Raw genomic sequence first — 17,426 nt, forward strand, 5'->3', positions numbered from 1 at the left:
TTGAAAAGATTGAGGGATTACTGTACATCAGTGCTATATATCAGGCATTGGTGCCTATCTTTACCAATGTATGTAAGCACTTTCCAACCTTTGCCTTTTACCATACCATTTCACTGATACTTTTCAACATTTAACAGCAACAGTTACCTTTTGCCATGTAGCGTGCAAGCTTATAGATAAACAAATACGCATTCAATCATTTTCCACAGTGAGTGACTTTCTTGGTAAACAACATCTACTATTCAATAACACCATGTTTTCCTCGTAATCTCTGGGTAATCCTGGACATATACAGACCCTGTGATCTATGTCCCTTCATTCTTAGTACTTAGTAAATTTCTGAGGGTAAAATCCCAGATTACAGAGGAGAGACCATCAGAAAAACACAGGATATGGTGCCTAGTACAAAATCACTTTCCTGGTAATTTAATTTGACGACTAATATCACTGAGGTTCAGTAACAACCTGTAATCCCAGAGATGATAAGGTATTATCTGCTTTGAAACGTATTATTAGTTATTAGGGGGTCACCCTAAGCTTTAGAAATTAGTGGGAACAATACCTAGAATGAAAAGGCTTTCTCAGTAAATCTTACCTGACCCCTAGATCTACGTAACTGAAGTATTATGAAACCCTGTGGGTAAGCCTAGAGATAATAACTTATTATCAGTTTTACATCTTATTAATTGCTAGTCACTACAGGGTCCACTGGAATCTCCCCTGACCACATTTATCCTCTTTTGACCCCCCCCTCCCCCCCCCACAACACACACACACAGGCCTGCAATTTCAAAAGGGGTGTTCTTTTTCTGAAAAAGTGAACAATTGACCATGATACCTTCATGTATCTAGATCAAATTTTACCCAGAGGGGACCTTTTCCTGTAAAAAGGGTGGTTAATTCAAACCCCCTGAATCCCCCTTCCCCTCCTCGGCTGTGGTCCTTTTTTACACCACACACACACATACACACACACACACACGAAGAGTAACTTTGCACGAAGAGTCATTGGGCATGAGGAGTCATTGGGCATGAAAGCTCATTGGGTATGAGGAGCTGAACAAAGACAAATGTCAATGCACCCCTCCCACCACATATCTATAATGTTCCTGTTTGTAATTTCCTGTTAAACAACCAATTTGGTGTCCTCTGTCTTCTATGCCATGTCTCTACTCCATCACAATGTCCACCTCCTTATCAATATCACATTTATCTATGCTGGGCTGTATGGTTATCATTCACACTTTTTTAAAGTCAGACTTTTTCATGTTAAATATTTTCAATAATCAACTTTTGAATGCATGTCTAACATTAGACTATGTGATATTAACTCGACTGCATGGTGCGTTTTGAGCATTTTTAAAACTGCTCTTTTCAGATGTTATTTATTTGACTGAAAAAAAAAAGAGAAAAAAATTCTACCTTCGTTCAAAATTACAGAGATATTACAATATCACAATACCTCTTAGACAGACATCCTCCACCAAAAGAATTCATTCATTCATTCATTATACTGTCATGTTTTTCTGTATATAAAAGACACCCATCCCTTTGAGATTACAAGACACTTTAAATGATGTGCCACCCTTCTTGAAATTAAAAACCCACGTAATGTTTTATAATTAGATATATGGTTAGATGTTCTTAGCCTCTGCAACAAAAAAAAAAAAAAAAAAAAAAAAAAAAAAAATTGTGCTAAAACTAATGAAGACTTATTGGTTGCACATTCTCCAAAGACAGTTTCATCATTCAACATAATTACCTTAAGTGTAATGCCTGTGACATAGCTGAATTGTGTAACTTTGGGAATCCAAGACGTTAAAATTTAAATGTCATTTATGTGTGACACTATTGTGATGTCCTCTTCTATGCTTTAGATCTCCCCGTCAGAGCCGTGTCGGTATGGTGTATTGTAATCGACTGATCTGGTTCCAGCATAGAAGGCTCCGTGACAAGGTGTCAATGCCCTGTAAGCAGCTGAAAAGTTCACTTAGTCTGAACTAGATTTGATGTGGAAATAAATACTCCTGTTGAGAAATAAATCGATGGTATTGTTGTCCATTAAAAGAAGTTTTCTTAATTAAGCTTAGAGACTCTAAACTGCATATTCCTATAATGAGAACACACAGACCTCCTTTAACCAAACTGTAAGTGTATGCTTATACACAGTATGCTTGTAGCTTAATTTGATCTGTGACAGTGGAAAAGTTTAAAAAATTCAACCCAGCACATATTGCACCATTCTCTGCCTTTGTCAACCAGTTGTTATTTACCACTATGAAGCTGGTAAAATATATATTCCATTGTCTCTCCTATTGTGATAATTCAAAAAAAGAAAAAAAAACAAAACTTGTGGCGATAAGTCAGTCATTTGATGAAGGTCCTTTGAGGAAAAGGGTGAAACATCCTGCCTCAATTGTATAAAACCTGTAATTTAGTCTCTTTAGGAATTATTCATTTCTTTATCGTCACTATGAAGTTCTTGTAGGGATATCATGAAGATGTTATCACCTACACAAAACCACACAGCCAGCAAACAAACATCCTCAGTCACTAATATTATACATAGTCAGGGCTCTAAGCATTTAAACATACTCTACACATTTTTTAGGATCCATTCCTATTATATCCAGATGGTAATATATTGTTGATATATATAAAACATGTTCAACAATTAACAGGTCTAAACATAATGAAATACTGGCAAATCCTGATGTAAAGCTGGCAAATCCTGATATATAACCATTATTATAACTCTCCTAGGTGTCTGTGATCCCAGTATGTTCTGTTGTGAGGACAGTTACTTTTATATTTTATATATAAAACATCATGTCACTGCCTTTCCTCATATCAGTCCTATAATTACAGGTATTTATCTAGTTAGTTACAGTAATCCCATATCTATGTGTCCAAGCATATCCTCAAGTGCAAAACAATTTTTCCTTCCTGGCTAGAGCAAATATTAAATCACTGTGTCCAAGCATATCCTCAAGTGTAAAGCAATGTATTTCTCTCCATCTATACCAAATATCTACCACGTAGCACAGAAATTCCTGATGCAGGTTACTGGCACATTATTTCCTCCTAGCTATAGTCCACTCCAGCAAGGCACCACATCCCAGTGCACTCTGCAGTTTGCAGACAGGTGTGCTATTTTGGTCCAGTCACACCACTGATCCCATAGCAACCACTTGTTATCTTCACCTACCTGTGTAACAGCCTTCACTGCTCACCTGGTACAGTGAAAGTGGACAGGTGTGTGTGTGTGCAGGCCCGTAGCCAGGGGGGAGAGAGTTTGGGGGTTCGAAAGAACCGCCCCTTTTGTCAAGAAAAGGTCCATTTTGGGTAACATTTTATCTAGGTACACATAGGTTTCATTGTAAAAGGTCCACTTTTTATGAAAAAGAACCCCCCTTTTGAATTTGCTGGCTACGGGCCTGATGTGCGTGTGTGTGTGTATATGTGTGTGTGTGTGCGTGTGTGTGTGTGTATGTGTGTGTGTGTGCGTGTGTGTGTGTGTGTGTGTGTGTATTAGGAGGGGTGATTGGGGGGGGGCAGGAGGATAACACAACATAGGAGATAATAGTCAACAATAAAGTTCCTATTTCTCCTATCAATTTTGTTGAACAAGGTGATCAGTCTGACACCTGTAGCTCTTAGATCATAAATTCAGTTCATAAAACCTTTGTTCAGACTTTCTATTTTCACCTATTAGGAGATACATCAGTCCATTTTATCAAGACAAATGAATGATAAGTAATTTTTCAGATCAATGAATATTATAACTAGTTTCTTTTAATGATCATCAGTTGCAGGTACAGTATTGTGCTAGCATGTTGTATCCCCCTTCCCTCACCTGGCCTAGCACTGGAGGTATGTCTGCCCTAAACTCTGATAACAGTCTACAGGGCAACTTTCTCTGGGTACTTGACTATCACCCTGAGATTCAGAGGTTACTTGAAACTCCAGGATTAGCTAGAATCTCCAGGATTTATTATAAACTCTTGGATTTTACTAGAATCTCTAGAATTTATTTAAATTCCCCAAGCTTTATTAGGAACTTCAGAATTTATTAGAAATTCCAGGACTTACTGGAAACTCCAGGGTTTACTAGACACTTGCCTGCAACTATATTCACGTTCCAGTTACTAATACTGACAAAGTGAGGGGCAGTCCGAAAATATACACGATGTCTCCAGTAAACTGTGAAACTCAGGGTGCTAATGAAAATGGCGCAATGCTGATAAAAGAGGTGAGATTCCAGTACACTTAGAAAACCAGGGTGTTTGAACAGACCAGGTACATGTTTGAAATACCTTTCAACATTTTTAATTCTTGGTCAAAAATTGAATTGATTCTGTTGGGGTTAGAGGTGAACTTTTTGAAAGTTATCACCTACTCTAAGAATGTTTTAAACATATTAAATTTAAATTAAGCTATAGATTTTGAAAATGCAGAAACAAGTTCACAGTCCCCACTGGCCTAATTCTACTTGATTATGAGAGTGAATCTTTATCAGATCAGAAATGTGTAAGGTGCATAACCACTACTCTTTTTATCATTTTTCCCATCTAGGGAGAAATAAGGTGAAATCCACAGAGGCAGTGATTCTGGACATTAAGGATTTTTCTTGGGGTCAATTGTAAAATTTCTCCCACTTACCAAACCAATGCCCAATGCCTTTTTTCATCTAAATAAAAAGTGTGAAAAAAAATCTGATTTCCTCTAAATAAGACCTGGTTACACTGACACTAGCCACCATATTTTTGTCTGGCCTAACTATAAATAAGTTAAACCTAACAACAACTTGTGCTCAAAGTGGACAAAATTGATTTACAGCCCTGGGTTACTACACTCAGTATGTGCTCAACACCTGATCTTACTTCTTAATTAATACATTATCAGTCCATTAATCATTAGTCATTATTCCTATTCAGTTCTATAATAATAACAGCACCCCTGGAATCCAAACAGGAAATCCCAATTGAAATCAACTATAAAAGGAGTAAAACCTGAAATAGATTTTTGTACAGAACTATTTGTATGTGTAACATTAAATACTCTTGTTAGTACTCAACTTTCTCTGAGATACAGGTATGGTAATGAAAGTATTTGACGTCTCTCTCTCTCTCTCTCTCTCTCTCTTATTTTATCATACTTATCATAAAAAATGTAAAATATATGTTCACTTTCAGTTTTCTTTTATTTTGTAACAGCAGAACATGGAAACCCTAAAGAACAGAAATATCAATCATTCAGCACACTCTGCATTATAGTTACTGTAGCTAAAATATAATCAAAAGCACGTTTAATGAAATCTTAGCTTATAAACAGTTTTAAAACAGATTCAGATGTTGAGTGATATATTTGTCATATAAAGAAAAATTCATAAAGAAATTTATCTGAAATATTAACGGATCAAAACAATCAACTATTTAGGTCCTCAACATATCATCCAAGCAATCACTTATAAAGACTGATTGCAATCAACACACACAGCAAATGTAACAGTATGCACAGCATGTTGCAGAGCAATCAATCCACTAACTGGAAGTAATCAACCTGATCTGACATTATTAAGGACAAAAGACAGACACATGTTCCTTATGTAGAATATACCATTGTAATTATTCCACGGAGAGAAAATTGCCTAAGTATCCGAAAGTCTGACTCCCTAATTAATTGTTCACCATTTCTCCATGGAGGAAGTGGATATCTAATTGACATCACCATCGTCACTTTTATCAGGGGTTGAAAGAAAATAGTAGTATGAAATGGCTTGATGACCTTACACCTGGGGACCAGGAACTCCTTAAGATGAAAAACCACTCAGAAAAAAAGTGGATTTCCAATTTAAATTGCAAAAATACCATGATGTCTACTTTCTGACCTTTTAAAAAATGAAACAACAAAAAAATGGAAACCACAAATTGCATTTCCCAAGACAGAAAACAACAAATGCAAAACAGATCCTGTATCAGACAAATGACATTTGGAGGCTTCCAGAAAGATTATCACTGTAAGCATCCTTGTTTCTACTTCAAATGAGCACCTATAAATAACATGGCACAAATAAATAAATAAATGAAAAATAAAGAGGTCCTGCTCTACTCCCAATTCCTGCATATCCTCCTTGACAGTATCCATAAATCTTTTTTTCAGCTTCCCAAATAAAGAAATTAGTAAAAGAAAGAAAGAAAGAAAGAAAGAAAGAAAGAAAGAGGAAAGAAAGAAAATAAAAGAAAAGTAGATTATTTCATTTTCAGCCCATACAGGTGAGTATTTATCCAAAGATAAGACAATCAGAATTATTACAGTTCCCAAAGAAATAAGTTATAAGTGTCAAAAGTTGATTTGTAAAATGATTTCTATGTAACCCAACCTGTGAGTCTCCACTTCTGAGTTCTCCTCTTGCTGGTCCATTCTGGGCTTTTTCTGAAACTTCTTCTCAAATAATACAGTGTAACAGTGAGGAACCTGCACAATATTCAAACAATCCCAGGACTGCTTTAACATACAAATGATCTATTAAGATATGACAAATGAATCTGCTTCACTCTCTCAATTGCTGAACAAATGAAGTGGATCATCTCTTCACATGGATGTCAAGCTTTGGATGGTAAATGAAAAGACTCTACACCTGTCAGTTTCAAGAGGGTGAAGGTGTGGTGCGAAATCACAGAAATTAAATGTCGGATCCTCATAAGTGGATGTCACAAGTCCAGTAATAGCCTGATTTTCTCTTGTATGTGTTCCCTCAACAAACAAAGTTATCAATGCACTCCAATATCTCCTCCTCTCTCATGTCATCTTCTAGTCCTTCATTCAGTCCTCGAGTCATTCATCTTCAAGTACTAGTGACCGAGTGTATTATAAGCATGGTTGATAGAATTCTCACCATTTTAAACAATTATACAGCAGTGTGCTGATGCCTGCACTCATTATTCAACAGTTAAAGCATGAACAGCCTAGCTCTGCCTTGCTGAGACAGCAGGAATAAATGATCCATGCAAGAAGTCTCACAGATGACAAATTAGTAACTGGAACATAAAAGACATCACATCTTTACCGTCTTCTAAGATCGATGCTGGTAAACCAGTCTGTCTTGAATACCTTGGTCACCAGAGAAGTCTGAATCCACAGTTCTCTGCCTTGTTGTCACAATCTACCCAGAAAGTTTATAAAAGTTTCTTTTCACTTCTTGATATCCACAAACCCATTCAAGGAAACCCCCTCTTTCTCTTTCGGAAACCAGAGCAAATATCTCTCCTAGTTCCCAGCTTCATATCCTAAAATGCTCTCGCAGAACTGCGCAAACAATTCCCAATACCAACAGCCTTTGTTGTCACACCAGAGTATTGAACATCTTACGAGAAACAATTAAACCTTCTCGCCATCCTTATCAAAGATTTTCAGAGCTGAAGCAAGAGCACGGAGTGTTATTGACCAATCAAGAGAGCCAAAAGTTGATTGTTCATCGAATGGGCCGACACAAAACTATGCATGTTACTGGGCCTTGAAAATCAATGATGGATCCCCTTTAAAACATCAATGGACTGTACACAAGAAAACATCTCAGATTAATTTAGCTTTATACATGGGACAAGGCCTTACAAATCAATAAAGGAGCCCAGCTAGTTTAAGCTTCATTAACGCACTGATTACAATTTCAGGACTATGGTCCCAAGCAAAACTTTATTCTATGCATGGGACAGGGCCTTGATTTTCAACAATAAGGCCCCTCCAAGAAATGACGCCATATTTACAGTCGAGATCCCACTGATATCACTTCCATCCATGGTACAGGGCTGTAATAATCAATGATGGGACCCAGTCCAAGCAGTGACACTGTGAATACATATAAGAACAGGTGAACAACCTACAAAAAAATCAATAGAAGGGGTTCAATAAGGCATAATGATATGAAATACATGTACAGGAGGGTATAGATAACAGAGGTATACACAGTCCCACTTCCTAAGTATGGTATCTTCTCTACAGAGTAACTTGGCTGTACCTTTATTATAACAACTGAAGAATGGCTACAGTAATTGCATTTAATTAAAGAATCAATTGCCTCATTTTTTATATCGATTTTCGTTAATTCCCAAAAATTGATTTATCTATTTGTTTCAAAGTATTAAATTTGATGTTCTTGCCTAAAATTAGTAAACATATTTCCAAAGAGCTTATGGCTATTACCCATATCCTTGGTCTCTGACATACAATGCTGATGACAAGGTTTTTCCATTATCTAAATAATTTATTATTTTATATACTTCAATTATACTAATAGCAAAACATTCTGCAATAACTATAAAGCAAAAACTATCATGTGGCACTGCACAGATATTACAAATTGAAAGCCCTGCGTTTGTGCAGAACACCTCCACATGTAAATAATGTGCTTTGACTTCAAACATTCCATCATCAGTTGTTCATTAATATCATCATTGTAACTATCATTATTTTCACTGTCAGCAATAAACGACAACTCAAACATCATAAGATGTTTAATGCGTGCAAAGCTAACTGATTAGAAAACTTGCTTTATTCACACATTTAATTAATCTGGGATGGTATGAAATCAATTCAGTTTCCAACAATATCTGTAATTCTGGTGAAAATTAAATTTGATATTCTATCACAATAGTATTAATTCCGTGATATGGCTTTCATGAGGTATTAAAATACACGAATACCAAAGGATGGTTGGTATGGATTTTTTTCTTTCACAGTAAACTGCCATTCCTCAAATTTCATTGTGCTTGTCAATATCCATCATCACGTAACTTTTTATTATGCCACAGCAGATGCTGTGAACCTAAGATCCACACGTACAATAGCTCACAAACACACACACGACATGCACAAACATGAAAACACTGCATAACACCTGGGTCCTTTGTTCAATCTCATACAAACATGGACATCTATTCGTGCTTTGTACTTATGTATAGAACTTTTATCTTGCTGACACATGGTGTAAGTAATTAATTTTTTCCCATAATTGTGTCGACTTTCAGTTTCAATTTCATGGTAAAATCAGGGGTGGATTGAGGCCATCTTCTGGGTCTTCTGAAAGATGGTCTGAATTTTTCAAGTTCACATTGACGGACATCTAATTTTTCTGTGGGAAGACAGTCAAAATTGAGAAAAAATCAAAAAAGTCAATTGGTAAGACTGTCAGAAAATATCCCGGAATCTGCCCCTGAAAAATAACGTCTCATATACACACAACATGGACGAACACAAGTTGTATCTAGCCTAGGCCTTCTGTTCACTCTCTACAGCCATTGAAGTGCAAGTCTAATACGCCTCTTTTCGGCAAGCTGTTTTTATATGATTATCTTAATTGTGCTTTACAATCATGTGTGTGTGTGTGTGTGTGTGTGTGTGTGTGTGTGTGTGTGTATCTACAACACCTAATAGACACATTCTGCATCATTTATTCGCTTTTGAATATTTGTGTCAACTTGTAAATTTCAACACTTATATCAGGACGTGATAGTGAAATAATATTATTGGGCGAAAAAGATGCCATCTTTCCATCAACTGTCAATGAACAGAGTTAACAGGCAATCTTAGAATTGATTCTAACAGATGTAGGTGTTAGGGTAATCCAATTTCTGCACACTTTAAATAGCAACTCATTATATACCATTTAACAATATTACCATTGGGACGTACTGGTGCTAGTCCTGATACTGGGACATTAGGGCCCCTTAGCAAAATATCAGGCCTGCTGTGAAACTGCGGCAGATTTACAACAAATTTGCTGCAATATAGCTGCATATTAGCAAATTTGCTGCAATATTGTTGCAAATTTTTCACTTTGTTTGTGGGGATAAACACTAGGCACGTCTGCATGGTTTACAACTTCTTCCACCTGTCAATTTGCTATGTACATGTATCTCCCCCCTTACTATAACTGCTAAATAGGACTGCAATATCTCTGTCCACTCTCTTCTGTTCATTTATCAATTTATAACCCTAAACAAAATGTGCTTATGCATTGCATTACTCCCCTGTCCTGCTGGCAATTGTCAAAATGGAAATCTCTCTCTCTCTCTCTCTCTCTCTCTCTCTCTCTCTCTCTCTCTCTCTCTCTCTCTCTCGACAGCCTTAAATCAAAGCCACTCTTATTGGACTATCAGTATTATTACAGCTAGCTCTTTGACATGGCCAGAGTTGAAAATCAATGCCTTTTGATTATGGCTATTGATCAGGTGTGCAGTTACAACTAATGAAGGAGTATCTTGAGTGTGCACTTGTAATGAGGTAGGTCACGAGCCTCACAATAAGGTGTGTTCAGACAAAAGCATTGGCCAAACCTTTATGTATCTTTAACATGTCATCAAATATCTCACCAAAATAAACTTGAATACTGTAACTTTCTGTAGTCTTTTAGACAAGCAACACAGAAGAGTTACTTAATTTGATCAGCTCTGAGTATGACAGACTTTTCATTTAGTTTACTTAAACTTACATTAATATACATGAAAAGTTGTAAAAATACAGCGTAATCTGTCCAAATTCCACTATATTGGCTGTATGCAATTCGGACTCTAAGTGTCACAATTACAGGTGACATAAATGTAATCTTCTACTAAGCTTGTGTACATATTTCATATGTCATGGATTGATATGGCTGGCTTACATCCAGGCTAATGAGGTCTCCTGAGAGCATTAACTTATACAACAGCTTAGCCAGGTATCGAATCATGATTAAAGGGACCCCAGTTCCCTGTAATGTCTTCAGTTAATTTGCATTTGGAAATGTCATCCAGTGAGACAGGTAAAGATCACACCTGGCGGCTTACACCACAACCTTTCAATGCAGTTACTGAATAAAAAACACAAAAGTCATTGACACAACTTGCCTATCACCTGAATATTTTCTGCTCAGTTTTCCTCAGAAGAGGAGACATAAGAAAACTATAAAATTGAAAGGGATTCTTTAAAAAAATTCTTAAAAAGTAAGTGTCTATGGTGCTCTTTATGAGAGTCCAGGGGTCATTTCACCAAACCCAGATAACAGGATTTCTGGAAAATCTGAAATTTTCATCTCCAATCAAACAGTGAAACCTAATAAAAAAAGAAAATAAAATATTTAATGAAAAATTATATTTTCACTGGTCTGACAAGCTAATAACTTTGATAAAAAATCACTACTTTCACTTGCTGGGTCCTTTACCTACAAGTCCAAAATCACAAACCAACAGCAAGTGCCACAGGCTTTTAACAATAATAAATTTTTCAAAGAGCAGCTAAAACTAACAGTTTTTACCACTTCAATATCCCCAATACATAATTAAATAGCTGATAAAGTTTTCTGTTGTGGTCACTACCAAGTGGCTCATGATTCTGTGACAATAATGAAGTCATTGCGTCAGGTGAGAATACCCAACACATTCTAGCACATCCAGTACAGCTTGTCATAATATCATGAGTGGTTTCACTAAAATCACTTTAACTCTTATAAAACCACTTAAACATAAAATAAAGATGGGAGATTTTTCTTCTTTTCTAAATTTCTCTGTAAAACATAGATATAAATAGCATTACTCTCCTCATCCGAGAGTGGCGTAAGAGTCATCTGCAGTCCTCTTGATTGCCACCTCACTGTTCAAAACACCGGGGAAGGTTTGCAACTATTCCATGCTTGCCTTGGATGTGTAAGGGTTGCAGTTTGGTGTAAAGTTGACAAAAACAGTTCCACCACTTGCATATAAAAATTTCTGTTTAATACAGTTTTAAAATACTGCTAAATCCAACCTTTTTTTTTTTTTTTTTTTTAGGTTGAAATTCTGTTCATCTGACCAACCCTCAAAGTAAAATGAAATTTAAAAAATAAAGGATAAGATATGCAACTCTCAACACATTCACTGAAATCATTCCCATGCTCTTACCTTCCTCCCCAGTTTGTGTAGGGCATCCATTTGTACTGTGGCGCCATCTTGTGATTGTTAGGTTCTGGAGCCATACTGTAGGTGGAGTTGCTGAAGCTGGTAGTCTCATCATCTGTTACCGAAAAACGTCCAGATCTCTCTTCTTCACCTGAAGTGTTATTTGATTTTATTTACAAAAACATCTTTAAGGAATTCATTGCTAAATAATGAGAAAAGATTTTTTTTGGTAAATTAATCAGGTCTGTTGCAAACTCTTCCCACTAATGTGCAAGTAAGAATTTCATGATGCTTATGAAGTCCGTTTCAAATTTGCTACAAATTTCAGAAGCTTTTGCAAATTTGCTGAAACAGATTTTTCTTGCACGAACTCTTGCAAACCCCATCAGACTGTTTTTTTTCCTGAATAAGTGGCAAGATTTTAACTGAAAACCTATATTTTTGTTAAGAGAGAGAGAGAGAAAGAGAGAGAATGATGCCCAATGCGTGGACCTAATGCACTGGACATCAGTCTAAGAATGTCTAACAAAAATACCACGCACCTTCGTCACAGTCATAAAATTCATCATCATCTGTGTCGTAATATCTTGCTGGTGACATGGAGCGCTGGAATGTGTGCTCTAGCTCGTGGTGCTCTGTCGCGAGTGCGTGCAGCGCCTCCTGCAGCACCCGCGTCTTCTCCATCTCTTGTTGTAGTTGAACTTTACGGAGCTGAAACGATAAAATAAAATAAAAACAAATGAGCAACATACAGCCTAATTCAAAGTTGCCAACTTGCACTTTTATGTGTACTTTAAGTATAATTGTATACTGGAGTTATCTATTGTTGATATGTGTTTGTTTCATGATATCAGGCCAGTAGCCAGGGGGGTTGGCAAGAACTGCCTTTTTTGTTGGGGAAAGGTCCATTCAGCGTAAAATTTAAGCTAGGTACTCAGAAATTGCATTGAAAAATGTCCACTTTTTAAGAAAAAAAAACTTTTTTAAATTGCTGGCTATGGGCCTGTGTTATTCGACTAGATATTGTTTAAAACAGACTGTTGTTGTTTGCACATGTAATTATATTGGCAGTAGATCTAAACATTTTGATTGCTGTCATGTTGACAACACTGCTAACTATGCAAATTATTTCAAATACTGCTTGTCCTTGAAAATGCTTAGACATTTCAGCACACAAACATTTAGCTTTTCACATAAGCAAGGCAAGCAAGGCCTTTTCAGCATTTCTCCAAATGAAAAAAGAAAACAAACAAACAAAAAAGAGCAATTATACAATGCAAAAACAAAAAGATTTGAAGTATTAGAACTGATTCTTACAACTTAAAATTGTAAATTTTAAAGCTTTTCCTAGAGCTTTCCTCCTTTACCTACAGCCTTGCTCATTCTGACATCTAATGATGGGGGAGGGGGAGAGACGCAATATTACATCACACATGTTTTGACAGCAGGAATGTTCCCCAGTTATTTGTCTAATATTATACCAGCTGTTTGTATTGAATTGGCATGCCCACATCAACTGGAGTGAAATCGGCTCTATATCTCACCAGGAATAACACTTCTCCCCTTTCTGAAAACAAATATCTCCCCAGCTTTTCTGAATTAGTGTTCCCTATTTGCTACAGTAGGTGAAGGCATGTAGCCAGCAATCTTAAAAGTGTGTGTGTGTGTGTGTGTATGTGTGTGTGTGTGTGGGGGGGGGGGAGGGGAGGCTCTTTTTATGAAAAAATTACAGGTCCCATGTATATAATCTATATAATTAGCATTATAAAAAGCCATATGCACTGTAAGTAGGTTACCTTCGGTTCCTGTTATATAATATATTAATATTTGCTGACAGGCTGTATACATGCTGATTTAATCTTTAATGTGGCATATCGGTGTATATTCAACACTACTAGTAACTGGATTTAGTGAATTCATTTATAGCCTAAATAGTGTAATAATTTCTACTTGGCTTTCATTTCAATTTGTTCTACTAGCAAGGATGTACAAAAGAATTTAAGCTCTCAAGGGCTTTGCGAACCCTATGGAAGCTCACAATTTCAAGGAGGGGGGGGCAGTCCTCTTTTAAAATGGACCTTTTTATCCCCTTATTAATCACCTAAACTTAGAAATGATTTAAAACCTACGTTAAATTTTGATTCAGAGAGAGAGGGAGAGAGAGAGAGAGATTCTCCAGTCTTATTTAATAAGCCAGGTGAGTCCTTAATTACAGACACCAGAATATCACTGTCTGAGCAATGATTGTGATTATAATGGGAAAAACCCATTTTAGCTCAAAAACATGAGAAACCTATCAAAACCTGTGGCATCACCTAAGTACAGTAACTGCAGAATACGACTTGCCACATGCCACTTAAAGCTTTGATTTAAGCTGCTGATAATACAAAGACTACCCTATCAAATACAACAAAAAATCACAGAAATTCTGAACACTCATCATCTCAGATTCTTCAAATTACCTTCAAATTGACAGAGCGTTGGTGTACTCCCGGTAGATCAATGTGATCAAGTCTTGGTCCTGTGTTGAGCCACTCAATGTCAGCCATTTTTACCTAAACCTTTATTCTCTGTCCTGGTAACAGGTGTTCTTTACCATCTGGCAGGCTGTATATATGTATGCTCAGGTGAATTATGTATTCTCTTCAGGCTAAGCCATGGAAATTCAGCATTCCACTCTGATTGTGAGTTTATTTGTTTATTTGTTTGTGGCCTCTTTTTTGGTTCACCATGGAGGACAATTTTAGAGATTTGTTCATTTAATTTATTTAATTTATTTATTATTATTATTATTATTATTATTATTTTATTTATTTATTTTTTTTTTTGGGGGGGGGGGACACTGAAGATTGATTTTTATATATTTTAACCTCTGGAAGATGCTTTTTAAGCATCGGTTTCTTTATAGACAATTGACATAAGATTTGATGGAATGTTTCAAAGTAGACATTTATTCAGAAGGAAAAAAAGTGATTTAAGTGACAACTGAATCTGAGTAATACTTACGAAAGATTTTATCATTGTCTTATTCTCTGGGGGAAGGTCTGCACACTCAGAGTACTCTCTAGTTTTTATTTATTTATTTATTTATTTATTTTTTTTTGCATTTATTATTATCATGATAGTACTGAACTTTTTTTGCCATTATGATGCTTGCTTAAAATATGACAATTCAGGACTAAAACCTGGATTAAAAGAACACCTAAATTTATAAATAATTATCCAAATAATCTCACCAGCATATTTGTAAATCATCACTAAATATTTCCAAAATTCCCACTCAGATTTCCTAGTACTAGTACAGTCATGTAACTCCAGTGACTAATGCCACATGCTTAAGCAGTTCCAATGTATTTTGTGGCATTTACTTTCTTACAGGCAACTAATTGGCTTTAGACCAAAATCAACCTCACAAACATTATGTTTTACCATAGTTTTTCTTGTCTTGAAACAATATTCAAGCAGACCTTGATCAGGAATTTAACTACTGCGCATTCTCAATGCTGTAGTAGTAATTGCATAGGCTGCAAATCTCTTAACAACAAATTGAGAGAGAGAGAGAAAGAGAGAGAGCGTCTGAGAGAGACAGATGTGTAAAGTAAATCTCTCTCTCTCTCTTTCTCTCTCTCTCTGATCATGTGTGTGTATGTGTGCGTGCATGCACATCCATACATGCATAAATTATGTTTTTCAACTACATGATTATTAAAGCAACTAAATTTTTACCATACATTACTACAGCATACATTTTAGTAGGGAATACCCCCCTTAGTCACCAATCACCAAGAATTAAAACAGCTCAGTCACCAATAAAGAAGATATATTCAGGTCAATCACCAAGAATTCCTGAATCACGTTTCACGCAGAATATTAGGCTCAAATAACGCATCACGCTCAAAAAATAAGGCAAATCACGCAAAAGGTATTCCCTACCCTCATTTTATAATGCACAAGATGAGCAAATAACTGACATGAGGATTCCTATAAATATCCCATCCTACTGAATAATGCAATGAGGGCACAGTGATCATATATATATACACATTATTTATATCAAATTATATAGGATTTACAAGCTGGTCAAACAGTAAGATTTACATTATATTATATATTTAATATTAAATAGGGATGAGATGACCGCGTTTACTGTAAGAGTCTTAAAATATGGCACGGGGTCCAGGAGACCACCTGCCTCGATCTCAAAATTGATATTTTTGGCTCCCAAATAGACGAAAATCTGCTGATGGTCCAAAAAATCTCAGCACTGATTTAAATCGGTCCTGACAAATATAAAAGACTGCTTACCTCCAATTTTTGTTAATATTCTAAACAATCTCCAAGAGCATAGTGATTTTCTTGCCATTTTCACTCCCATTGGTGGCAATAGTCTGTTATGGTATTTAAACTACAGTACATTTACTATGGCCCAACCACACATATATATAGCGCTCTTATACAACCAGCTTACAGTCAACCTGACATAGTTGGCTATCCATTTTCAGCAGTCAAGTAGTAACCTCCAAAACCAGAAAGCTTTCTGTGAAATGGTTTCCAGATATGCTGCTGACTGGAATGTCTACATGTGAAACTCATTCAGAGATTTTTTTTCTTTTTTATGATATCTAGATATATCTTATAAGTTCTATTATATAGGGGCACCCTGAACATCAGAATTAACTAGACACTAACCACTCTACTAACAATATGCCTCCAAATCTTTTATGGTTCTTATATAATATGCCTAAAAAAAACAGTGATAGACTGAGGTACTGGTAAGCAACCAGAGTTTCAGAGTATCAATCTATTTTCACCATGTTTCCAAAACTTAAACTTATATAATTTACCTGAAAAGTACATGTGGGACAGATTGAGGTATGAGAAAGCACCCTGAGTTTCATAGACTCCTGGAGACTTATCAATGTGTTTTCAGCATGCCTTCAGATGGTTCTTAAACCAGCAGAAATGACAGACTGGCACTTGCACCCTGAATTCACAAATTATTTCAAACTGCACAGGGATGCTGATATGAGGTGAGTAGATTCTTATAAACTTTGAAACTCAGGGCTCTGGGATCTTTCTATAGATACTGATGGGTTCATCTGGTCAGCAATTATCTTGAACAACATCCAGAACAGTCAGGGATATACTTAAACAATTCTGGGAAATATGAGCACCTGTCTGGGAGAGAAATTTATACATTTCTCGCTCCCACTGAAACAATCAAGTAAAAATGCTACTTAAAAGTCTATCCTTCATTTTATCATCCTGCGGCATCTGTTTTAAAAGTCATCTAATGAACCAAGACGACACTGCCTTTTTTATTTTTAATTAATTAATTAATTAATTACTCTGAAGTGCCTAATAATAGTGCCGGCACAATTATTTTTTTCCGGAAATTTTCCACCTGGCACGATCTTATTTCCCCAGCACTATTAATAATTTTCTTAACATCCATACAGCACAATTATTTGGCAGTCATTGTGCCAGTTGGAAATACTGTTGAATGTTGAATTATTC

General features: G+C 36.1%; 1 protein-coding gene across 1 annotated transcript in view; it reads right to left on the reverse strand.

Annotated features, from left to right (window-relative positions):
- The window catches only part of LOC106165733 (oxysterol-binding protein-related protein 1), a 52,187-nt gene that overhangs the window by 14,516 nt on the left and 20,245 nt on the right, over positions 1-17,426 (reverse strand). The window contains exons 16-17 of the mRNA XM_087019469.1: positions 12,452-12,620; positions 11,913-12,060 (exon numbers count right to left, since the gene is read on the reverse strand). Of these exons, the coding sequence (XP_086875595.1) occupies positions 11,913-12,060; positions 12,452-12,620 (317 nt within the window). The remainder of the gene's footprint in view (positions 1-11,912; positions 12,061-12,451; positions 12,621-17,426) is intronic.

This window comes from Lingula anatina, chromosome 8 (genome assembly GCF_051362555.1).
Source record: "Lingula anatina isolate TDL-2025a chromosome 8, LinAna3.0, whole genome shotgun sequence".
Classification (NCBI taxonomy): domain Eukaryota; kingdom Metazoa; phylum Brachiopoda; class Lingulata; order Lingulida; family Lingulidae; genus Lingula; species Lingula anatina.